Below are 27,279 nucleotides of genomic sequence, written 5' to 3' on the forward strand. Positions count from 1 at the left end.
GGTTCTGAGAAGCTAAAATCAGAAAAGACAAAAGAGGCAAAACATTTGTAGATGTGAATACAGAACAAAAATCGCATACATTTAAAATGGCACACTATAAAGATCCATAAAAATTATTACTTGTTAAACAATATAAGCTATCCATTGAAAAAATATGCCATCAACATAAATAGCCAAGAGAAAACTGAGGATAAGGAAAAGGGCTTACAACAACTGCATGGACGGTATTCTGTCTTTTAAAATACTCTTTTTCTAACCTCACTGATTTGTTTGAAGCCATACAGATGAAGTGGTCTTGGTCATTGCAAAAGATGCAGTTTGCTTGGATTTTGGAAGGGCCTAGAGTTGTGCTACACAATAGATTGTCAGAATATTTGTATTCATTCTGTAATGGGAAGAGGCTGTAATTGGAGCATAAATTCTCACTTAGTAACCACATTCTCTGCTACACATGATACATATTTCTAGGGATGTTATTTGAAATACAGGTCGACCTTCACTAATCTGGCACCATTGGGACCTGAGGAGTACTGGATTAGTGAAAATGCTGAATTACAGAAGGATCACATTAAGCATAATGCCAGATTATCAAAGGAACCAGATTACAGGTAGTTGGATTAGTGAAGGTTGACTGTATAATGCACGCTATAAGGCATTGAATACTGCATCATTGTAGACTTCAATGGTTTATTAATTCTAGAAAGCATTGACTTAAACCTCAACCAAAATCCTGTCCTAAATATATCTTTCCTTTCATTGTGCACAGACTTTCTAGTAAGCTTCCAAACGTTTGCCTGCCTATACCCAGGAGCCTGCTTTTGTAGCATACAACATCATATGGCTCTAATTAGGAATATGGTTGACATGGGCATGACGAGACAAATGGCCTGCTTTAGCATTTTTATTTCTATGAACTTTTGTATATCTGTATTCCCAGGAAACTGAAATGTGAGCTACCATGTCCTCCAACCTTATTCTAATCTGCATATTTAATGACTTACCACATGAGGATCCCTCCACTACCCTAGCCTCAAACATAAAAACTGCATTCATGTCTGAATTGTATGTTGCAAGTTTAAAATTAAGTGATGGCATCCCTTCATCTCAATGTTTTCAGCTGCTGCACTGTCATGTTCCTCCTCTAACTGGCAAGGGCCTAATTTTGAGTATCAGAATTACTTCACCACTGCTTTCAAGTCAAAAATAAAAAGTAGAAGAAAGAAAAAAATTGGAAGAGCAAAGACCATAACATTTCTTTGTCCAATTCCATGGATAGGCACAGTCTCAGTGATATCCCAGCTGTAATGACTAGTCCTATCTCTTCTATGGCAATAAAGAGTATCCAGGTAATCTTTTCCTCTTCAGTTCTTGCCAGATGCTCCCACTTACATACCAGCTTCTCTCACTGCAACTGTGTCCTTGACTGTTTTACAATATTCCTGGGCTTTATGGCTGCCATGCCAGTGTCTTTAAACTGCAAGTTATGGATAGGAGGTTTGCAAAATAGTCAATGATATCATGAGGTAAAACGTTAATTATGAAGTTCGATTATACATTGCCGGTAATTGAGTGATGGCAGTTCTTGAATTAAGCAGTGAGAAATGCTCGAGGTATAGTTGTTAATCAGATAGACCTAGTGAGAATCATTTTGTCCAACTTGACAGCCGGTGTTAGATACTTAAAATTCTCTTGTATTATAATTACATTAAGTTGCACTGCAATATTCTTCTGCACTTCCGTCTGTTGTTTTCTTCAATTAGGAGCAGAATGTCTCCCGCCATTCCATAGGAACAGATGTTCCCTTCTCTCCTCATTTTATGTTATTAAAGAGTTCTTATTTTTGTACATTTACTTAAAATATCACAATTGAGATTTATTTTTAAAAGCATCTGACCACTTCTTATGACTATAAAGCAGCTCCACTTTAAAAGATCTGGGATCCCTTGAAGATGAATATGCCATTTTTATGTTCACCCAACACTATGCACGGTCCCATGTCACCGACTGATGTCTGCAGCAGCTGAACAGCATGGGCTACTCTGACTGAGCGCAGCCACTATTTCAATATGTTTCCGAATGATCAATCAAATATCACAATATCCAAGCCTGTTTTAGCAAATTATTCAATTTACTTCTCACTGAAATTAATAACACCACAATGATACAAAACTGATCTTGTGACGGAAAAGAGATAAGAAAATTCCAAGGACATGCAGCAGAAAAATACATTTTAAATATGTGTGCATCTTATTCAAATACAGTAATGAGAAATTGATACGAGCAATCATTAGTCCGGCTATGAAAAGGATGCCAAATTAGGCTGAAGAATTTGTCACTGATTTATTTTCCTACCCCTTTCCTACATAAAATTAAACTCACAACTAGGCAGTTTGGCTGACACAATTGATACATGGGAGTTTTTGTTGGCAAAACTGTAACCTTCAAAATCTCCAGTGGCACTCTGCTGTTGATTGAATGTCTTAAAACCATATTACCAGGAAAGAGCTTAATGAGGAAACTGTCAATAGGTTTAGTCAATAAATTGTAGATTGCATTGTTGCAGCTGATAAGCTAATTCAACTTATTCAAGCTGCTGTGTTTAACAACTGATGTTTCATCTTTAAGCGGAAATATTAGTTACTGCAATAGTAAGAAGTTTGTTCTAACTAGCACATTCTAAATAGTATCACAGCAGTATATTTCTACTAAATCTTACAATCATAACAGATGTAGTACAATACAGCCCACTGTGTTCATATTAGCAAAGAAACTTCTTTAAACTAATCTCATTTCCCAAAAAAATCACCGTTCCCATAGGTCATAAAACATTAAATGCCATTTAAATACTTTCTGCCTCTCCCACCCTTCCAGGGAGTGACTTCCAGACACCACCTCCCTTTACATTCACTTTCCTCTAATTCCAGCAATTAACTTAAATTTATAAATCCTCATTATTGACTTGTTTCCTCAGAAAATAAGCATTCTTCAGTTACGTTGCCTGAGATACTCATACATTTAGTTTTAATTAGAATTAGGAAACCTTTCTAGTCTGATGTTATTTCTCTGACAATTAAGACGTCTGCCTTTTTAACAACTTTAGCATCCTATCCTTTCATTCGGAATTTGTAACCATGCACTCAGACACTTCTGTACCTCTAAACATCACTGTAATATGCATTTATTACATATTTCTTTGCCTTGTTTGTCCTCTTAAATGTATTGCTTCTCACTGAATGAATTCCATTTGAGATACTTAAGATGAATTACCAGGCTTGTTGACATCAAAGAAACAATAAAATTAATAAATCTTGATAAAATTAAGATTTCATTGTGGTAGTTGTTTTGATTTAGTTCTCAAAAACCCTGTAATATCATCAACAGCATTTATATTAATAGTTGAGGGGATGGATTCAAACATGACATTAAATGTTATCATGCACATAATTCTTTTTCCTACCTTCATATGTTTTATGACCTTCTGCCACTGTTGGAAGGAAGTTACTCTGAGCCATTTTCCAACCTTCCTCTTCATCCTGTACAAAAAAACGTACTTGTACTTTGTAAAAAAAGTTTTGAAAGGGTTCTGCATTTTACAAGAAATCAAAATCTATTTTATTTTCCAGATTTCATTAATATAAATTCTAACTTTATCATAAAAATGAAATTTTAAATTAGAAGTTAAATTCATTATAAAGCTAGCAGTCTGGAGGCTGTCAAATAATTTAAACTGAATCAATATGCTGGCTGGACTGAAGCCTGTTGACAAAAATAGCCATACAATTTTGGAACATTCTGGACAGATAGTAAATATCTGAGGATAATTGATTAAAACGAATTTATGGAAGAAACACAAGGTAAAGCCTAATTGCTCCTTGGTCTCAACAGTCCTAGCGAGTTTTTCCTGGTGAGATTTAAAAGTAGCTGTGCTGTAGCACAGTGGCCATTTTGGCTGTTGTTGAGATTGCAGTGCTAAGGCTTTGTTTTGAGAGGCTTCAGCTCGCAGGCTGAGCAGGGGTAAGGAAAGGTATTTTACCTTCCAACTACAGCTCCTGACTGATTGCAACAATCTGATGCAACCACCGTTGGACTCTGTCAAAGGCATCCATTATGCTGAGACCATCACAGCCAAGGCTTTATTGAGGTGATCACATTCAAGATACAAACAGCAGGTACACGAGTGACCACCAGCAAAGATAGAGGGGACAGGTAGAGAAAGCAGCATTTCCTTATGGACATTCTTCTCAGAAGTAAGTATATCATTTTGGATACTATTGAGCTGGGAGAGGGGTTGAAGATTGCCTTTCAGAAGAGAGCAGCAACAGTGACTAGGCACATGGAACAACAATAGGTCTGGAGACAAGGAGAGCTATAGTGAGGAGATTTGATAGATTGGGAAACTGATCAGAGATCCTGTGGCACTGATCAAGACTCTGGCATGGTATATTGCTTCCAGGATACCAGACTCCGAGTCTCAAGGTAGGGAGTGAGCAGATGGAAACCATTCTGTACATAGGCAAAAGGGCTTAGATCTGCAAAGTGAATATGAAGGTTAAAAGGCAAAAACTCAAGGATTGAAATCTCTGGATTACAGTAAATTCAAGTTTATTGTCATCTAACTGTACAAATATACAACTAAATGAACCAACATTCCTCCAGATCACTGTGCGCCCTCAACACATAAAACAAAATATTACCACAATTAAGTTAATAAAATATAATTCAAAATGCATGCAAAGTGCACAGCACAGGTACCAGTAAACAGTTTGCTGCCCTAGTGACGAGATCTTGGCAGTGGCAGGGTATTCATTAGTGTCAGGGAAGAAACTGTTACCCCTCTGGCAGTTTTAGTCCTGCTTGTCCTGTATCTCCTTTCTGACGGTAATAGGTCAAAGGAATTGTGCAATTGGTGGTAGAGATTGTCAACAACGCTTCAGGCTCTAAGTATACAACACCGGTAAAGGGCACAGATGGGGGAAGAGGGAAATGCCAGCGATCCTTTTGGTGGTTCTCACTATCCTCTGTAGGGTCTTGTGGTCTGATACAATGCAGCTTCTGTATCACGCAATGATACAGCCAGACAGGACAGCAACTAATTCAAATGGTCACTGCCCTACAGGCAAGAAGAAGATCACACTAATTATTTTGCTGTCACCACAAATTCCAAAACTTATCAGGATTGAGCTCTGCCACACAGGAGCATCATGAAATCTAAAGGAAACACTATATGCCATTGGAGAGTGGATTTTCTCAAAGGATAGGTCAAGCAGCATTGACAGAAATAAAAATAAAGCAAAAGTTTCTGATCGCTTTCTCTTTCCACAGGTACTGCCTGACCTGCTATACATTTCTAACATTTTCCTCTTTTTAAAGGTTTTCATTGCTATTCATGAGTAGATTTTTGCTTCCACAGAAATGCCACTCAGGACCAGCTTTCAATATCTCAGGAACTGTTCTTCATGAGCAGAGAGATGCTGCATAAGTTCAGGCTGCTTTCCAACACGAATAAAGTAAAGCCAAGTGCAAAGAGATTGCACTCATGCAGGAAGAGCATTCATAGCATGAAACAACTTGTCTGACCTCAGCAACATGCCTTCTCAACTCAAAAACCATCACCTGCTGGAGACAGCAGCAAGCTATCCTCAAGGAGGTAAGTGAGCACATCAGGGAAAAGAATTCTGTAACTCAGCATCTCCATATCTGGAAGTTGAAACCATGGTGGAGCAGTCTGGGTGCCTGCAGATCTGGAGTGCCAATGAAATGTTCTGAGAGATTACCAGTTCCACTTCTATTCTCGGGAATTATTCTCACTGCATACTCCACAGCTATTTCACCCAAAAATTATGGCTAGTATGATCTAACACTGAGTTAATAGCACAAAAAACTACATTAAAAGAGACAAGCTCTAAGAGTTTGTTATCTTCAGACTCCTATTAAACTCAGTGGATTTTACAATGGATATATAATATCATTGATCTCACACCTGTCATAGAAAGACCGAATCATTATACCATGCAATACACATGCTGTTACTGTCAAGTGTTGGTTTTAGTCTTTATGCTGTTAAAAATTAATGCTCAGATTTAATTAAAATTTTATTTAATTTTAATTAAACAAGATTAAGTTAATTAAGTACTTAGACATTTGGAACATTATTCTGCTTCCTAAAAGTGTTAGTATTTTAATGGTCAATTATTACTCCTCAATAACACTCTTATAATCCTTTCCCATAAACAACTTCTGTGTGTAAACTTTAGCAAGAAGTCCTGCAATGCTGTCATGATAAAAACAATTAGTGCTGGAAACATTCAACAAGCTCAGCAAGAAATGCAGAGTGAAAAAAGCAGAGCTGATGTTCAATTCAAAGATCTTCCAATGGACTGAAAAAAGTTACAAAGTTTTATAAAATTCATAAAAAGCAATAACATTTTATAAGTGAGTTATAAAATGCAGAGGAGGGGAAAGCAGAGGACAGTATAGAAGTATGATCAATGATCGGGCAGCATCAGCGGAGATAAAATGTTTAATGGTTTCTAGTTTGAAGAGAATGGTAACAGTACATGCATATAAGTGAAATCCAGGTCTAGTTGAGTTGTAGATGGGAGTTGCGGAAACAGTCTGGCATAATGAATACGATTTGGTAATCACCCTGTCAGTAAGGATGAAAACCATTTGTTGCAAATAGTTGAATTTGACTTTACATACATAACTTACTGTGTACAGTATATAGCTGCAATGTACCAATGACATTTCTAATGGAGAAATTACTTCCCCTTGTTGGGAATTGATGAAATTTCTGTTTCCTCAACTCTTTAAATAGACACTTTTCTGGCTAAATTTACTTTGTGTTCTACAATAGACTGTTTGCTGTGTATCTATCATGCACTACTCCAACTTTAATACACTGGCTGATGTGCTGTTTTCAAAACTCAGTCTTTATACGTGTAACACTCTGGTTCCGTCGGCTGCGTAAGTCTAGGGAAGACACCCTCTGGCCCTGCCAAATGTGGGAGATTGACCTGCAAGCCCCCCAAATCCACATTTGTGTGGATGCTGTGTGATATGTTACCCTGCTACAAATAAGTATCACAAAGTAACAGGCAGAACACCACATAAAAGTAAATGATTTAGCTTTATAAGTCTTAATTTGACTAAAGAATTAGTAGAGAGAAAGCAAAAAAAAAAGAAAAGGGCCCATTTTAAATGAAGCAGTTTAAAGTGCACAAGTTGGAGTTCATGGTTTCCCTTTTGCCAATCCTCCTTCAATCTCCCCAGGCTTCATCAAGTCACAGCCCCACTCTGGGTCGACTACTCCGACCTCTTCTCTCTGGCGTCTTCTCTCTTCTCCCCTCTCAAAAGCCCCAAGCCCAACCTTGGAGTCCCTCACCAGAGAAACCTCCCCTGAATCCGTTCATCCCAATTGGATGGCACACATTTCTCCCACCTCTTATCTTCAACAGTAATCCCAACAAGTAGCTTACACAAAGAACAGAAAAGCATAACAGAGAAAAAATATGAACCACGTGAACCAGGGCATTACACATGAAATGGTGGAATTCAATGTCAAGTCCAAAAGCCCTTTTCAAAAGATGAGGCTCTGTTCCTCAAGCTTATATTGAGATTTGTTGGCCTAGTATTCCATTCTCCCCTCCAGTTTCTTTTTCTCTCTATTTTCTAAAACTTCTTTATCCCTATTTTTTCTCACTTCTGATATAAGACTATTGTTCTGTGATGTGAATTGATTTTGCACCTTTGGTGCTAGGAAGCCCGTTGAGGATTTTCAACATCTTTTTTTCAGATTTTTAACATGTGGGTACTTAGCTTTTGAGATACTGATACCTGTTTACCCATTTATCTTGCACTTGCAGATCTACATTGACTCTTATTTAAACATCCAACAGTTTTTAAGTCTTAATTCTTGTTTCAAATCCATCCATTGCTTCATTTCTCCCTGCTTCTGTAATTGACTATAGGAATACAACTCTTAAAAAAAAAATTCTCCAGTTCTGAAGCAAGAAACAAGCTGCTGGATAGATGCTGCCTAGCCTGCTGTGTTCTACCAGCATTTTGTGTGTGTTGTTGTTTGAATTTCCAGCATCTGCAGATTTCTTCGTGTTTGCTGGATAAACTTAATGGGTCAGACAACATTGGTGGAGGCAAAAGGATAGTTGACAATTCGGGTCAAAACCTTGAATCACGACTAAAAGCAAAGGGCAGATAGCTAGTACAAAGAAGCGAGGGAGAGAGGGTGACAAGAACAATAGGTGCAAAGAATTGAGTGTGCAAGGGAACCTGTGTGGATTAGAGGAGTGCGAAAAATGTGGTTCCGGCTCTGAACTCTTGATCACTACAAACTTCAATGGTTCTGCCTTTGTTTGCAATAGCCCTGAGATGGAGAATTACATTTCTTAGCTTCTTTATATCTACTAACGAACTCCCCCCCCCCCAAATTATAGAGTGGATTAAGGCCCTTTGACCAAGGTGTGGGATATTTGCACTGATGTCTCCTTAAATGACTAGATATCAAGTTTGAGACGCATCCACAGTACACCTTAAGATATATATTTTTTATGTATTTCAGGTGCTAAATACAGGCCTATAAAAAGTATTCACCCACTTGGAAGTTTTCGTGTTTTATTGTTTTATTGCTTTATGCTTGGGTCATTGTCTTGCTGGAAAACAAATCTTCTCCCAAGTCGCAGTTCTCTTGCAGATTGCATCAGGTCTTTCTCCATGATTTCCCTGCATTTTGCTGCATTCATTTTACCCTCCACCTTTATAAGCCTTCCAGGGCCTGCTGGAGTGAAGCATCCTAACAGCATGATGCAACCACCACCATGCTCCACAGTAGGAATGGTGCGTTTTTGATGATGTGCGGTATTTGGCTTACACCAAAAAGCTCAATTTTGATTTCAACAGACTATAGAACCTTCTTCCAGCCAACTTCAGAGTTTCCCACATGCCTTCTGGCAAACTCTAGCCAAGATTTCATGTGAATTTTTTTCTAACAGTGGCTTTCTCTTTGCCACTCTGGCATGAAGCTGCAACTGGTAAAGCACCCGGACAACAATTGTACGCGCAGTCTCTTCCATCTCAGCAACTGAAGCTTGTAACTCCTCCAAAGTTGTCCTAGGTCTCTTGATGGCCTCCCTCACTAATCCCCTTCTTGCACGATCACTCAGTTTTTGAGGATGGCCTGCTCTAGGCAGATTTACAGCTGTGCCATATTCTTACCATTTCATGATGATTGACAACTGTACTCCAAAGAATATTCAGTGGCTTGGAAATTTTCTTGTATCCATCTCCTGGTTTGTGCTTTTCAATAACCTTTTCGTGGAGTTGCTTGGAATGCTTTTTTGTCTTTGTGCTGTAGTTTTTGCCAGGATACTGACTCACCAGCAGTTGGACTTTCCAGATACAGTTGTATTTTTACTACAATCAATTGAAACACCTCGACTCTCTATCTGGAGATATAGAGGTGATGTTCATTACGTGACTTCTAAAACCAATTGGCTACACCAGTAACGATTTGGTGTATCATATTAAAGGGGGTGAATACTCATGCAATCAATTATTTTGTGCTTTATATTTGTAACTAATTTAGATCACTTTGTAGAGATCTGTTTGCACTTTGACACGAAAGAGTCTGTTTCTGTTGATCAATGTCAGTGTCAAAAAAGCCAAATTAAATCCACTGTGATTCAATGTTGTAAAACAATAAAACATGAAAACTTCCGGGGGTGGAAGGTGGGTGAATACCTTTTATCAGCACTGTAAATACAATTTGTTGTTCTTGTTGATTAATTTATGAAATGGAGTGAGAATGGGAAACATCAAGATTTATAAATGGTAAGAGTTCTGCTAATTCCGCTTGGATTCAATTTTGTTTGTGGGAAAAGAAATTGTTGAGTAGGCCAAATAATGTCTGAAGTGGAGTTCACCATTCCCGATAAGGAAAAGAATTCAACAATCGAAAGTTAGCCCAGATTAGTAAATCTGTATTTGGCAACATGTTGTAATTGCATGCATATAAAACTCAAAAAGGCTTCACATTCAATCAGCAGGATACACTATTTATTTTCATCTTAAAATAAACATGATAATCATATTCATGCATCTTTCACTTCTGAAATGGACTGTTTAAAGTTTCCTTGTTGTATTGAGATGTTTACTTTAATTACTTTACACGATAATGGACTTTTGTTTGTACTTGTGTTTTTCTTGTCAAAATTTTGTATAATTTATACTTTGCTTGTGAATACTAATTATACGGTGGTATGTGCTTGTAGTACTGATGCAAGTTTTTATAGCACTTGTGCATACTCGTACTTGTGCATGTGAAAATAAATTTGACATGGATGTTGATATTTTGATGAAATTAAGCTTGGTAAAAAAAAAGCTAATTTCCAGAAACATGCATACTACCTAGGATTTTAACCAACAGCTAACCCCCACCCCTCCTCCAACCCCAACTATCCGCCTGCATGGCACTAGGATGCCTCTATATCTATGGCAACCAATAGATGAAAAGTTGAATTAAAAAAGCCTTTGGCTGTAGAAAAACTCAACACATACTATAGTTGAGCTTTATCAGCTTCTATATCCACAACATTCACCCATTTATGGACTGAATTTGTTCTTTTCTTTGGCTGGCAGGCATCAAAATTATGTTGTTTTTGGCTCAAAGTACAATCTGAAAATGTTCCTAATCTGGCAGTTGAAGGAAAGCAAGGAACACAAATCTCCTGTTCTCCCACAAAATGACACTATTCATTATTGATCATTCCCCTTATCCAGTGCCCTTGCTGTGGCTTGTAAGCTACCATTCATGAACAGAATATGCAGCCTAAAGCCCGAACCACATCCAGAGCCCTTGATATCATTTGAGCTCTCTCTATTGAAAAACTAGGCTTCACCAACACCAGGATAGCTCTCCATAGAATGATAGCAACAGAGAAAACTAAACGCATAAGAATGTTGAATGATGATATTTGCAAGACCTGGTTTGATTTATATATTTACCTACACTAAAGGACTACAATTTCAATAGCACAGGAAGGTAAAGCTGAGGGGAGAGCCTGCCACTGTGCATGGAGAATGTTGCCAAGTTTTCTGCGTTTTGGATGTGAACTTGCAATATAGATTTTGTTTGGTCTTATAGTCTTCTCGTACTCTCTGTTTTTCGCCCGATAATTCTCGAGTTTTTTGTGCAGGTGGGTGGATTTGGGGGTCAACATGCATGTTCTGTATTGTTGCTTTTTTTTGTATGGGGGGTAGATCTGGAGGTGATGTGGTTGTTCCATTTTGTTTGTTTTTTGTGCAGGGAGGGGTGATTTGGGGGGATATGCCTGTTCCATTTTTGTTTGCTTGTTTATGGGAATGGGGATTTGGGGGTTGATGATCATGCTGCCTTTCTTTTCTTTCTTAGTTTCATGGTTTCCCAGGGGAGAATTTCAGAATTGTATACTTTGACAGTAAATGAACCTTTGAACAATACTCCAATTGCCAGCTTTACCTTCTCTGTGCTATTGTAGTCTTTTAGTGTGAGTAGATAAAATAAGAGAAGGTAGACACAAAAGTGCAATCAAAACAATGTTCTTTAGATTACATCTTTCTCTCTACTCTTCTGTGAAGAAAGAATAATGCCAATGTTTGCACTCTTGCCTTTATGGTCAGGGTACTGAGTACAGGAGTTGGGATATCATCTTACAATTGCACTGTTCTGGTCACCTAGCTATATAAAGGATGTCATTAAGCTAGAAAGGGTGCAGTAAAGATCCACATGTATCCACATCTAAATACTAATTGTTTAGAATGGCAGTGATTACGGATTGGTTTTCAATTCCCACTGCTGTCTGTAAGGAGTTGGTATGTTCTTCCCATGAAGAAGTGGGTTTCCTCCAGTGCTCTGGTTTCCTTCTACTTTTCATAGATGGACAGTTAGCAAGTTAGGGTTAGCAAGTTGTGGGCATACAAGGTTGGCACTGGTTTTAAAGATCTTTATCTTTTACTGGGACTGGAGCACTTGCGACTGTTTAGGCTGGGGTTTTATCCCCTGGAATCCATGAGGGGGAGGTCTGAACTTATTAGTTCATGAGGGGCATAGATATGATGAACGGTTATTTTTATTATTATTTATGGTCTTTTTTCTTTTGGTACTGGAATCTAAAAATACAGGGCATAGATTTAAGATGAGAGGGGAAACATTTAAAGGGAAGGTGAAAGAGCAACTTTTTCTACACAGAGTGTATTGGGTATGTAGAACAAGTACAGGCAGATACAATGACAACATTTAGAATAGATGTTGTTGATGTGGACCACAGCAAAGCCTTTAATAAGATCTTACATTGTAGTCTGGCCTGGAAGTTTAAAATCACATAGGATCCAAGATGAGCTGGTCAGTTGAATACAAAATTAATTCAATGGAAGGAATGAGAAGGTGGTAATGGAGTGTTGTATTTCAGATTAGAGGCCCTTGACAAGTGGTGTGCTGCATGGATTGGTGCTGGGTCCTGCTTTGTCTGTCATGTATATTAATGATTTGGATTAGAATGGGTAGCATGATTGTAAAGTTTGCAAATAACATCAATATTGGTGGTGCAGTGGACAGTGAAGAACATTTTCTGAGGATAAAGTGGGATTCAGAACAATTGGAAAAAATGGGCAAAGGTGTGGCAAATAGAATTTAACTCAGACTGGTATGAAGTGATGCATTTCAGGAGGTTAGACCAGGAGGGATTATTTACCATAAATGCCAAGGATCTGGGGTGTGTTTTACCACAGAGAGATCTAGGGGTTGAGAAGAGGAGACATAGTTAGACAGAGCAGTGAAAGAGTATGGCAAGCTTCCTTTCATCAATAGGGACATAGATTACAAGAGTTGGATTATCATATTACAACCTTACAAGATGTCAGTGAGACTGCACTTGGGAGTATTGCGTGTAGTTCTGGTTGCCATACTAAAGAAAGAATGTTACACTAGGAAGCTGGAGAGGACAAAAAACAATTCTTAAGGTTTGTAGTGTTTAAGTTATAAGCAAAGGCTAGATAGGCTGGGGCTGATTTATCTAGAAATGAAGGAGACTAACAGTGGCTTATAAAATTATGAGGAGCATAGATAGGGTAGATAGTTACAGTTCTTTTCCCAGAATAGGAAATTTTAAAACTAAAGAGTATAGGTTTAAGATGAGAGAGGAAAGATTTGAAGGGGATCTGAGAAGCAATGTTTTTATATGGGGGTTTGTACATCTATAGGAGAAACTGCAAAATGAAATGATAGAGTATAATTACAATGGTTATACAATATTAAAACACTTACTGTGCATGGATAGAAATGACTTAGAGGAGTATAGACCAAATGGAACTACTTTAGACAAGCACATTGGTTGGCTTGGACAAGTTAGGCTGAAGGGTCTGTTTTCCATGCTTTATAACTCTGTGACTCAGATTGGACTTCCGGACATTTCATCTTAATTAGTATCAGTGAAATATCAGGTCTTTAACTTCTCTATCAGAATATGCAAAGTCAGAATGTTCTTGGATATCACTCCAATTCTCAGATCGCTACACTGGCTTCCTGTTTATCATTGACTTTAAAATACTACTGCTGGTTTATAAAGCACTGAGTGGTCTCTGATTTCTTACTGCATTATGAACTTTCCCGAGCTCTCAGGTCGCCCGCGGTGGGTCTGTTTACTGTTTCCAGGGTCAAAACTAAACATGGTGAAGCAGCTTTTTAGTGACTTACACTCCATATATCTAGAATAACTTTACAGAGGATCTGAAGTTTGCCCCAACTTCAAGCTCTTTTAAATCAAGCCTTATAACTTTTCTTTTTGCTGTAGCTTTTAATTAGAATCTCCTGCACTCTAACTTCTATTTATTTATCTATTTTAATGTGATTTACTCTCTTATATATTGTCTGAAATTTGATGTTTGATTTTTATATCTTGTTCTATGTAAAGCACTTGAACTATCTTGTATTTGAAACTGCTATACAAATAAACTTGCTTGCCTGCTTGGATTGAAAACACCCTTCCACACGGTGAACAAAAACAGCTTCACATGCTTCCATAAACCAAGCTCCAATGACAAAAAAAAAACATAACCAATAGATGGTAGATAGAAAAAGCACAGGGGAATAATTAAAAAGTCAAGCAACTCATACAAAGCAGCAATTATGTATGTATTTTTTCAGCACTGTCAAGACCAACTATATTGGCAGAATGCTTCAGCAGCAGAACTTACCAACAAACACGAGTACTAACACATCACTTTGCTGTCAATGAAAAGCATCTTTCACATCAAATTCTTCCTGCATGTTTGGAATCTCGTGAGTCAGGCAGCATCTTTGGTGGGGAATGGATAATGGATAATGGATGTTTGGGGGCAATGACAGCTCTCGATTCAGAACATTGACTGTCCATTTCTCTCCTTAGATGCTGCTTAACCTGCTGATTTCCTCCAGGTTTTTGTATGTAACATTTGGATGGGTATATTATTCAAAGAATCCAAGAGTGGCTTTGGTGCTTAGTACATAGAATATATAAACATTATGACACCAGGAATTAAGTTGGTCCATGCTGGTGTTGAGATCGGACCTAATGAAATGAAATGCAACAAGCCTCAAGAGCAGATGGCACCTTTGATGAAAATACTGCAGAAAGGAACTTCAGCATAAATTCACAACCTAATCACTCACAGCTGGGAAGACAAAGGCATGGAATCCAACATCAGACATACAGTCACCTTCAATTAATAAAAAACACTAGACCATATTTCATGGTCACCGATTTGAAATCGTTTTGGCTCCTGTGGTAAGTAGGTACCTCCCTAATGAAAGTTGTTCTTATCAATTGAAGATAGCAAATTGAAGGTGATATCTCATATCTAAAGAAGAGGTCACACAGTTCTGATACATCCTCCTGCAGAATTATAACAATGTTCACAAGCTTCCCTCAATTTCTTCTAGTTACTGAACTTCCTGAATAGTTTCTTAAACTACTTCTTGAACTACTGTGTATCCCACCAAAATCCCAAGTTCTCTAACAATCTTACAATATAAATGTTCAAGAAAGAATTTTAGTAAACTGATTGCATATAAATAAAATGAGGATTTTAAGAACAGCCCTAAAAATCATAGTGTCACACACCATGGAAAAAGGCCCTTAATCCTGACTCGTCCATGCAAACCAAGAGTCCTGTCTATGCTAATCCTATATTCCTGATAAAGCCCAGATTTCTTTCAAATTATTTTTAAATCTATGCACATACCAAAATGCCTATGAAACTCTACAATTGTACCTTCCACTTCCATCTCCTTTCCCATCTAGCAACCATCTCTGACTAAAGAACTTGCCTTCACATCTCCAACGTTAGAAAACGTGCAGATGCTGGAAATCTAAGCAACAGTTCTCCAGCAAAAAATGCTGGAGAAACTCAGCAGGTCAGGCAGCATCTATGGAAAAGAGTACACAGTCAATGTTTCAGACCAAAACGCTTCATCAGGATGGGAAAAAAGAGAAGTGAGAGTAAGAAGGTGGGGGGAGGGGAGGAAGAAGTACCAGATGGTAGGTGATAGGTGAAACCAAGAGAGGAGTTGGGGTGAAGTAATGAGCTGGGAAATTGGTGAAAAAGATACAGGGCTGGAGAAGGTGGAATCTGATAGGAGAGAGTAGAAGATCATGGAAGAAAGGGAAGGGGGAGGAGCACCAAAGGGAGGTGATGGGCAGGTAAAGAGATAAGGTGAGAGAGGAAAAGGGAATGGGAAATGGATAAGGTGGGGGGGGGGGTAGAGAGGCAGTTACTGGAAGTACAAGAAATCATGCCATCAGGTTAGAAGCTACACAGATGGAATATAAGGTGTTGATCCTCCAGCCTGAGTGTGACTTCTCACGGCAGTAGAGGAGGCCATGGACTGACATGGTGGAATGGCAATGGGAAGTAGAATTGAAACGAGTAGCCACTGGGAGATCCTGCTTTTTCTGGCGAATGAAGTGTAGTTGCTCAGTGAAGCGGTCTCCAAATCGCACCAATATAAAAGAGGACCCACCAGGAACACCGGATACAGGAGATAACTGCCACCCCACTAGCCTCTGCATCCAGCAGAAAATTCTCCATAACTTCAACCATTTCCAATGGGATGCCATCACCAAGCACATCATTCCCTCCCTCCCTTCTTTCTGCAGGAATTGCTCCCTACTCGACTTCCTTGAACATTTGTCCCTCTGACCTCCCTCCTGGTACTTATCCTAGAAAGCAGAACAAGCACTACAACTGCCCCTACACTTCTTCCCTCACCGCCATTCAGGGTCCTAAATAGTCTTTTCAGCTAAAGCGACACTTCACCTGTGAGTCTGTTGGCATCAGCTACCGTATCTGATGCTCCCAGTGTGTCCTTCTATATATATCAGAAAGACCTGACATAGATTGAGAGACAGCTTCACCAAGCACTTCATCTGTCAGGAAAAGCAGGATGTCCCGGTGGCCACCCTTTTCAATTCTACATGCCAGTCTTTGGCCTCCTCTACTGTTGTATTGAGGCTACACTCAGGCTGGGAGAGCAACACCTTATATTCTGTCTGGTTAGCCTCCAACCCGATGGCATAAACATCAATTTCTCAAACTTCCAGTAATTGCTCCCATTCCCTCTCCTTCACTATTTCCCCATTCCTGTTTCCCTCTCTCATCTTACCCATCCATCATCTTCCTCTGGTGCTCCTCCCCCTTCCCTTTCCTCCATGGTCTTCTACCCTCTTCTATCAGATTCCTGGGACTACTTTCTCACCTCCCCCATGTTCTTACTCTAACTTGTCATCTTTTTTTCCAGTCCTGATGAAGGATGCTGGTCTGAAACAATAACTGTTTACTCTTTTCCATAGATGGTGCCTGGTCTGCTGAGTTCCTGCAACATTTTATGTGTACCACTTCATATCTCTTTTAAGTATTTCCCTCCCTCATCCTTATCCTACATCCTTAAGTTTTTGACTTGCCTCAGCTTCAAAGACTGTGACTATCTACCTTCCCTGTGTTCCTCATAATTTTATTAAAGTTTTATAACATCATCCCTCAGCTTGTGAAAACATTCCTAGCTATTCAATCTCTCCTTTTGCAAGTAAAACCATCTATTCCACCAATGGCTAGCAATAACTAGCTGATACTAACAATGGATAGCCTGGAGCATAAAATGCCTTGACTATCTTTTTATTGAGCATAACAGAACATCTAAATTATATTAGTGAAATCAAAGTTTGAAAAAGTTGCAAATCTGAAATGGAAACAAAAAATATGGAAACAATCTACCCCTTTTAGCATGATAGTGTCACAAGACATGATAAAGTATACTACCACTGTGAAGCTAGAATTCCATCCCCCCAAAGTTAATGCAATGGTCACTCCTACTGAAACTATTGTGTACAGATACATCTATGGTAGAAAGATTGTTCCCTTTCAGTGTTTTCCTCACTACTTGCTGTAAACCCAATTAAGCGGCATCATCCTTTAGTTCTCAGCCTATCCAATCAGTCTTGGTGCTACCAACCTATGCCTGGTGATGGATGTTGAAATGTAGTACATTTCGAATCTTTGCCACTCAGAAAGTCTTCCAAGTGGTGCTCTGCGTGGAATAGTATTGATTCATTAGAGAAGAGAGAAAGGTAGGTGCGTGAGATGAGATGAGAGCAACCAACATCAACATGAAGGCCGAATTTGATCGTGGAGCCCTTGCTGAACTGATGGTGTGAACGATAGGAAAAACCCATGGAGATCATGCAAAAGAAAGAATATCCTGTTCAAAACCCAAAGCAACATAAAATCAGATGTTGGACAGTACGATTAACCCTGAATGCAGGAGTCAGAAACCACAAGAATATTTAAGCCAGAGCCTAAATTTGTACCATTACCTCTTTATCAGGTTTTCCTTTCTTTTTTTTCTTCTTTTCTTTTTTGTCCTTTCCACTCTTTTTCTCCTTCTTTTCTTTATCTTTCTGTTTCTTTTTCTCTTCTTGTGCAGCAAGTTCTTGAAGCACCTGTGGAGAAAGTTAATATTATTCCTGGAGCTAAAAGCAAACTGTTGGACGAACTCAGTGAGTCAAGCAGCATCTCTATGGGGAGATAAACTGTCAATGTTTTGGGTCAAGATCCTGCACCAAGACTGAGAACAAAGAGGATAGATAGCCAGTATAAAAGAAGTTGGAGATAAGACAGGGGCTGGGAGATGGTAGATGGATTGAGGAGGACTGAAGGATGATGGGCAGAGGAGCCTGGTCAGAGAGAAAGGAATGGTGGTAACATGGAAGCAGATAAGGGGAAAATAGAGGAACAAACATATACACTGTAGAAACTCATCAGGTCAGGCAATATCTATGGAGAGGAATGAACATTTGACATTTTGGGCCAAGACCCTTCATCAAATAAAGGAGGTAGACAGAGCCAGGTGAGGGCTGAGGAGGGTGAAGATGGCAACAGAGGTTGGAGGGTGATATGCAGGTTCATAAAGGCCACAAGTGCTAGATAAAGGAAGTGATAATGGAAACCATTGGGGGAGAGATAATAGACAGAAAGGAAGGGAAATCAATGGGTGCAGTATGGATAAAACAGAGAAGCTGAATGGAAAAGGGAACAAATATAGGAGAACTGGAGTGAGTGACAGAGAGAAACTCAAAAGGCAATGGGAACCTGGAATTGGAAAAATAAATCAATCAATATTCATAATATTGGGTTGTGGAGTACTCAGGCAGAATGAGGTGGGGTTCTTCCAGTTTACTTTAGGCCTTACCCTGGCAGTGAAGATCAAGGATGGGTAGGTCAGTATGGGAATGGGAAGGGGATCTGAAATGACATACAACTGGGAGCTTGGGATGATCGCTGAAGACAGAGTGTAGGCACTGTGCAAACTGGAAACATGGTTTACACTTCGTCTTGCCAATGTAAAGTAAGTTATATCAGGAGTACTGAATGCAATAGACAAATTGCACATGAATCTTTACCTTACCCGAAAGGGCTTTTTAGGTCCCATGCATGGTGACAAGAGAGGTGGTCTAGGAATGATCTTTGAACCCTTCTATGCAAGGGAAAGGGCTTTCACCTGACACCCTGTCTCCACCTTTCTTGCTCCTGACTTCTTCTATCCTTCTTCACACCTCTATGGCTCCACAGTCCATTACTCATCTGCCAGCTTCCATCTCACTCCACACCCTCTCCTCCTTACACCAGTTATCTTCCCTCTCTAGGGTTAGGCTTGTAGGGTCTTGACCTGAAATACAAAATAATTCCTCACCCCTCCCCACAGATGCTGTTCAGCTTTCTGAGTTCCTCCAGCAGTCTGATTTTTGTTCCAGTTTTCAGTATCTGCAGTCTCTTGTCTAATATTACTCTTGTACTGGAGAATTCTCTCAAACATCTGCAGTATATATCGTGGACTACAAGAAAAAGTTCTTGGAATTATTTTAAACAACAGACATCATAAATAAATACTTCCGCAGGAATCTGCGGAGATTTGGCATGTCAAAGACCTTAGCAAACGTTTATAGATGTGTGGCAGAAAGTGTGCTGATTGACTGTCTTATGGCCTGGTATGGGAATACCAAAGCCTTTGAGTAAAAAATCCTACAAAAGATAGTGGATTCGGCCCAGTATATCACCAGTAAAACCCTCCCAACCATTGAGTACATCTACACGAAACATTGCCATAAAAAAGCAGCATCCATCAAAGATCTTCACCACCTAGACCATATTCTTTTCTCACGAATGCCATCAGGTAGAAGGTGCGGGTGCCTCAGAACTCACACCACCAGGATCAAGAACAGTTACTACCCCCTACCCCTTAACCATCAGGCTCTTGAACAAAAGGGGTTAACTACACTCATTTATGGACACTTAAATTGTTATTTCATGTTTGTTATTTATATCTGCATTTGTACAGTCTATTGTTCATTGATCCTTTTTACAGTTACCGTTTTATAGACTTGCTAAGTATGCCTGGAGAAAAAGAATCTCCGGGTTGTATGTGGTGACATGCATGTACTCTGATAATAAATTTTACTTTGAATTTTCCACTCTATGCCACAAACAATGAGCTAGGGATCACAAAGTGAGAGTAAAGACATTTATAGGAAATCTGAGAGTAAGATTTTCCACACAGAGAGTAATGAACACTGCAGACATGCTATTGGCATTAAAGAGGCAGTTAGATAGATATATAAATAGGCTTCTTATTTGCCACAGACATCATGCACTAAAGGGCCTGTTACTCTTCTGTACTGTTCTCTGTTGCTCTATGCTGAATACCTGTCAAATGAACTGTCAAAGTAGATAGTTGAGACAGATGCAATTACAGCATGCTAAAGCTGCTATGATAGGTATATAGGTAGCTATGGCATAAAGTGATAGGGGCCTAATGTGGGCAAAGGGGATTAATATAGATAAGCATACTAATCTATACTAACTATAGAATGGACTAAGCAGGCTAGTAGGTAGAGCCCTTTTCTGTGTTATGTTTCTATGATAATGTATGGAATATTCTTGGAAAACTGAGAAGTATTGATAGATTAATGAGCAATAGGTTCTTATATTGGTTATGAATCTTTGAGGAGTATTACATATTTTCAGAAAAGATTCCTTAAAAGCTGATGTTCCCTTTGCCTTATCATTCAAATTTTATTTATATCATTCACCTATACGTGCCATCCAAGGCTTGTCAGATCAATCAGGTGTATGGACAGCCTTAAAGAAAAAGGATAACCTTTTAAGTCAGTTATATTTTACTGTTATAAAATTGTTACCATGCCAACTTTGGTAATTGATATCAAACTGCTCCCAAACCAGGGCCAGCTTATAAGCATTTTAAGCTCTATTTTCACTTGTTTGCCAATTAACTCTCAACACTCAGAAAAATAGATTACTCCACCATCTTTGTCAAAATATGACTTATTGGGACAGAACAAAGGTGCTATTCATAATTTTCAGTCTAATAAAGCTTTTACTTTACAATGAATCTGCATTCATTTCATAATTGCTCAAAATGGCTACAAAAAGTTTCTAAATGGCTGTGTTCCCTAGGTTGAATAAGGTTTGATTCCAATTGCCAATGTTGGCATGTTAACAATTTTCATAAAAAGTAATATGCAACTTATTTTACTTGATAGAATGCTCCTTTTTATTTGGGAAATAAACTCGGCAGTGTCCAACATTCCTAAGGGAATCCAAGGGTCTTGATTGACACGAGTAGGAAGATGATAGTGCCAAAACACCAATCATTCTGCAGCACCACAGAAAGCTAGAGGAACTTTGTGGGTCAGGCAGCATTTAGGGAGAGAAATAAAAACTTAGAAGAAGTGTTTCTCCTCTCCATTTTGCTACTCCACTGCAGATTTTTCAACGTCTACCAACTTAGAAGTAATTTTACTCCCCAACTTCCCTCCAGAGATGCTGCTGCTGGATTTCCTCCAACATTTTCTGTATTGTTCCCAATTCCAGCATATGCAGTCTCTTCAGTAAATATGTTGCTTGTATTTCGCATGTAACTCATTCTGACTAGCACTATTGGCAAAGCTTAAGTAGTTGCTTGCCCTGACAAAAAAGTCTTCATTCTCTGCTCAATGGATTTTGGGTGGCATGCTTGGAAATTCTGCAATTATCTTCAGTCAGGCCCCAGAACGATTCTAAGGCAAATTCCAGTGGCAAAGTAGGTTCTAGCAGATCAAGTGGCTTTCTTCTTTTAGCTTTATGAGATGTTAAGCCTGGGAATCAAGTGAGGAATCAGATAAAAGAATTGAGAGGACAAAGTTTTTGCTCCAAACCCACCACCAACAATTAAAGGGAATATTATTGAGTCACGAGCTGGCTAATCTGGAGATAAAGGAGAGGCACTAGAGGATTGTCAGTATGTCAGTAGTAAGAGTTGAGGTAAAGGTGGAAATTCATGTGTGCAGTGGAAGGTTAAGTTCAGTTCAGTCATTATGAGGGAACACTGGTGTGTCAGGAATTATAGAGTAAGTAAAGGACTTCTATTGCAGACTGCTGGTCTAGCAATGAGCTGCAAAATCTAGTTGTTGCTAGAGCACCTAATAATGACTTCTTCTGCAATTTTCCTGATAATGTTCCAAAAGAAGCCTTGTATAGAAACCCATGTCATTTGATGAACAAATGACTTGATTTCATAACAGCTTGTCAATATTGTCAGGAACTGTCATTTTCCATTGATACACAAAACAACCCGGAGATTGTTGTGATAAACACATCGTTTGTTAATTGTCACAGAAATAAACAGGAACACACAATATAATATCAAGTATTTTCTCACAATATAGGATGAAACTATTTGGTATACTGTGTTTATGCTCACTCTTAGCGTACTCTGATTCCTCCACTTATTCTTCATGGCCTATTGTCTCTTGCATGCATATTAATGCCTGCTATTTAGTAGTGGGCTAAATTGAAAACCTGTTCCTTCAAGGACCTTTCCAGTTTCTCCACCTCACCAATCATACATTTTGTTTTCTCCTAACATAAATCTACTGTCTCTACCTATCTATCATGTTTTCAAACCATCCAACACCAAATTTCAATGATTGCTTTTCCTACCCTTAGCTATTGTGCCTTATCTTCTCACCCACCCACCGATTTATGATGCCTACCCCACTCTCCATCCACTAAGTTGTGAGGCATGAACCTCTACCACCCCACCAGATGCAACAGTTGGTCTTCCCTTCAATAATCTTGAACGCAACTTTCTCCCCAGTATTCCACCTATCCCATAACAACCAACAACATTCCTTTCCTTCATTCAATTTAACTGGTTGGTTGTTTTAAGCTGTTCTTTCATTAAGTTTAACTGGACCTTTGTAACTTCAACCTCGCTCCATTTTTCTGTTTTTCCTACTTTCAACAACCTTTGCATCTCACCATGAATATCAGTAATTCCAAAGTTGCTGTCAACTGGCTGGCGTTTCAATTTGCAACATTTGGCCTCCCAGACTAATACCATATTTGTCATATGTTCCTAATTAAAATGAAATGGATTATTGTAGAAATACTATAATATGACATTAAATAAAGCTCCAGTTCCAATTTGTTCATGCAAAACGATCCCTTGCTTACACTTCCAAGCCAGATGTATCATCCAAAAATATTACAGCATGCACACAATTTTCTACAAGGATTGTGATATCATAAATCAGAGCAAGCACACTAAATATATTTCATCCTTCTAAGTTGACTCACTTTCATAAAGCTGCTAATTAAGACAATAAGATACAGGAGCAGAAGTAGACCATTTGGTCCATCAAGTCTGCTCTGCTAGTTCATCATGGCTGATCCATTTTCCCTTTCAGCCCCAGTCTCCTGCCTTCTCCCCATATTCCTCCATGTTTTGACTAATCCATAATCTATCAACCTCTGCCTTAAATATACCCAACAACTTGGCCTCCACAGCCACCTGTGGCAACGAATTCCACAGATCCAAAACTCACTGGCTAAAGAAATTCCTCCTCATATCTGTTCCAAAAGGACGCCTCTCTATTTTGAGGCTCTGTCTTGGATACCCCCATCATAAGAAATGTCCTGTGCACATCCACTTTATCGAGGTCTTTCAATATTCGGTAAGTTTCAATGAGATTACTCCTCACAAGAACACTTGCTTTTATCAGTTCAGCATGTTCAGTAAGTTATTAACTTACAGAGTACGTAGTTAACTGAAGAAGTTTAAAATTTTTACGTTAAGCAATCCTAACTTGAGACTTATAAGCAGGCTGTGTAACTCAGCTTATACAGGAAATCCACTGGCCTCATATTAATTTCCAAACTTACCTCTTGGGGAGTCTTTGAAGCAAATATAGCTGCGGAACCTCCCTGCTCTGCATCAGGATAGTCAGGGAACTTTCCAGTTATGTTTCTGAATTGAAGAACAAAACAACAGCACTTACTAAAGCCAGCCATCACATTTGAATGAGTGGATTTAATTCTCTGATTCAAGAAGGCACAACAGTTTAGTAGCATGGATAATTTATACATTCATAAGGCATTCAACAAAGTTTCAGATCAAAGACCATTTATCAGTATTGGAATAGAAAGACAACAAATTAATTTCAAGTTGCAGAGAAGATGAGGGAGACAAAAGACAGGATAAAAAGGAAGTTTTCATGATAAGGTGAGTCCAGGTGATACTTCTTTTGTCTTTTCTGCACCTCGCCCATCATCCCAGCAAATTAAAACCAACGTGTTTTCTCTCTTTCCTAGTACTGATGATAATTCTTTGATTAGAAACATTATGTCTGCTTCTCTTTCCACAGACCTGTGGAGTGTTTCCTGCGTTTTACTTTCACATTTACAGCTTCTAAATGTTTCTGTATGTATACTTTCAGATTTACTGAAATAGGGAATCACCTGAAATTAAGAGAAACTTGCATTATGGAAGTACAAGCAGTTCAGTGATAACAGGAAGCAAAGGGATAAATGAATGGAAATTTTCAGGCTGTGAAATAGTTGCCAGCATTATTCCAAGAGTTACAATTTGAGTCATAGCATTGGAGACAGAGCATGGAAACAGGGCCTTCAGCCTCCTGAACCCTTTCCAGCTTAATGACATCCTTCGTGTAGCTGGATCACTGGAACTGCACTCAATACTCTAAATGTGGTCTCACCAACAACATTGTAACATGATTCTTCAACTCCTGCACTCTACATTGAGAAAGCAAGTATGCCAAATGTTTTCTTCACCATTCTTTCTACCTGAGTTGCCAGTTACACCTGCTCACCTGTACCTCTAGGCAGCCCTACTCTACATCTCCTTCCAAGGACTTTGCAATTACTGTGCAAGTCTTGCCTATACTTAATTTGCCAAAATGTGACACCTTGTACTTGCCCAAGTTAAATCCTATCTATCACTTTGTGGCCCTCTTTTTCAGATCAAATAATATAAATGTAATATTAAATAATTTTCTTCGCCATTACAACGCTAATAATTCACATGTCATCCATAAGTATAATAAACATGCTATATACAGTGCATTCTCATTCAAATCATTAATGTATATGACAAACAACAGTGGCTCCAGCATTGATTCCTGTGGCATACCACTGGTCAGAGCCACCTACAGTATTTGAATAACAACTCACCACTAGATAGATAGATACTTTATTCATCCCCATGGGGAAATTCAACTTTTTTCCAATGTCCCATACACTTGTTATAGCAAAACTAATTACATACAATACTTAACTCAGTAAAGAATATGATATGCATCTAAATCACTATCTCAAAAAGCATTAATAATAGCTTTTAAAAAGTTCTTAAGTCCTGGCGGTTGAATTGTAAAGCCTAATGGCATTGGGGAGTATTGACCTCTTCATCCTGTCTGAGGAGCATTGCATTGACAGTAACCTGTCGCTGAAACTGCTTCTCTGTCTCTGGATGGTGCTATGTAGAGGATGTTCAGAGTTTTCCATAATTGACCGTAGCCTACTCAGCGCCCTTCGCTCAGCTACCGATGTTAAACTCTCCAGTACTTTGCCCACGACAGAGCCCGCCTTCCTTACCAGCTTATTAAGATGTGAGGCGTCCCTCTTCTTAATGCTTCCTCCCCAACACGCCACCACAAAGAAGAGGGCGCTCTCCACAACTGACCTATAGAACATCTTCAGCATCTCACTACAGACATTGAATGACGCCAACCTTCTAAGGAAGTACAGTCGACTCTGTGCCTTCCTGCACAAGGCATCTGTGTTGGCAGTCCAGTCTAGCTTCTCGTCTAACTGTACTCCCAGATACTTGTAGGTCTTAACCTGCTCCACACATTCTCCATTAATGATCACTGGCTCCATATGAGGCCTAGATCTCCTACCTAGATCCTAGATGCACTACTACCATCTGATTCCATCCAAAGCCAATTTATATCCATTTGGTTATCATACTGATGATCCTATATGATCTAACCTTCCAAACTAACCTAATGTGAGGCAACTTGTCATAGCCTTGCTAAAGTCCAGAAAGACAATGCCCTGTCGTTGTCAATCCTCTTGGTCATCTCTTCAAAAAAAGTCTCAAACTCATGAGACATAATTTCCCCTGCACAAAACAATGCTAACTATCCATAATCAGTCTTCACATATCCAAATGCAGATTGGATCCTGTTCTTCACAATCCCCTCCTATGTCCTTCTCACAACTGATGTTAGGTTCACGGGTCTGTAGTTCCCTGGCTTGTTATTGCAGCCCTTCTTCAACAAAGGCACAAAATTATGCACCCTCCACTTTTCTGATACCTCACAGGATGGTGCAGGTATTTCTTCCAGGACACCCTGCAATTCCTTCCACATATATCCTCGGTTCCTGAATAAGGGTCTCGACATTAAATATCAAAGGAGAAAGTTTCAAAAGTTGAGGCAAGTATTGGGTAGGTCATGGCAGCTGAGATCGGCCCCGTGGTTTGTTCATCCTGCAGCATGTGGGAAATCAGGGATACTTCCAGTGTCCCTGACGACTATGTGTGCAGGAAGTGTGTCCAGCTGCAGCTTCTGGCAGACCACATTGAGCGTCTAGAGCTGCGATTGGATTCATACTGGAGCATCCGCAATGCTGAGAAAGTCGTGAATAGCACGTTCAGTGAGTTGGCCACACCGGCAGGTGAAGGCTACACAGGTAGAAAGGGAAGGGGTGGCCACTAGACAGCGTAGCAGTAGGCAGGTAGTGCAGGAGTCCCCTGAGGTCATCTCCCTCCTAAACAGATATACTGTTGGGGGAGATGTCTCATCAGGGGAAGGCAGCAGCAGCCGAGTTCATAGCATCACGGGTGGCTCTGCGGCACAGGACGGAAGGAAAAGGAGTGGGAGAGTTATAGTGATAGGGGATTCGACTGTAAGGGGAATAGATAGGCATTTCTGCGGCTACAAACGAGACTCCAGGATGGTATGTTGCCTCCCTGGTGCAAGGGTCAAGGATGTCTCTGAGCGGCTGCAGGACATTCTGGAATGGGAGGGTGAACAGCCAGTGGTCGTGGTGCACATAGGTACCAACGATATAGGTAAAAAATGGGATGAGGTCCTACAAGGTGAATTTAGGAGATAAACTAAAAAGTAGGACCACAAAGGTAATAATCTCTGGATTACTACCAGTGCCATGTGCTAGTCAGAGTAGAAATAGGAGGATATTTCAGATGAATACATGGCTTGAAAAATGGTGCAAGGGGGAGGGATTCAAATTTCTGGGGCATTGGCACCAGTTCTGGGGGAGGTGGGACCGGTATAAACAGGACGGTCTGCACCTGGGCTGGACTGGAACCAATATCCT

The 27,279-nt window shown here is 39.4% G+C and overlaps 1 protein-coding gene across 2 annotated transcripts in view; it reads right to left on the reverse strand.

The window, feature by feature from the left end:
- The window catches only part of LOC140728281 (dynein regulatory complex protein 11-like), a 184,387-nt gene that overhangs the window by 108,342 nt on the left and 48,766 nt on the right, over nt 1-27,279 (reverse strand). For both annotated transcript variants that reach the window (XM_073046777.1, XM_073046778.1), the window contains exons 7-9: nt 23,803-23,887; nt 17,898-18,023; nt 3,458-3,533 (exon numbers count right to left, since the gene is read on the reverse strand). In XM_073046777.1, the coding sequence (XP_072902878.1) occupies nt 3,458-3,533; nt 17,898-18,023; nt 23,803-23,887 (287 nt within the window). The remainder of the gene's footprint in view (nt 1-3,457; nt 3,534-17,897; nt 18,024-23,802; nt 23,888-27,279) is intronic.

Source organism: Hemitrygon akajei, chromosome 5, assembly GCF_048418815.1.
Source record: "Hemitrygon akajei chromosome 5, sHemAka1.3, whole genome shotgun sequence".
NCBI lineage: Eukaryota > Metazoa > Chordata > Chondrichthyes > Myliobatiformes > Dasyatidae > Hemitrygon > Hemitrygon akajei.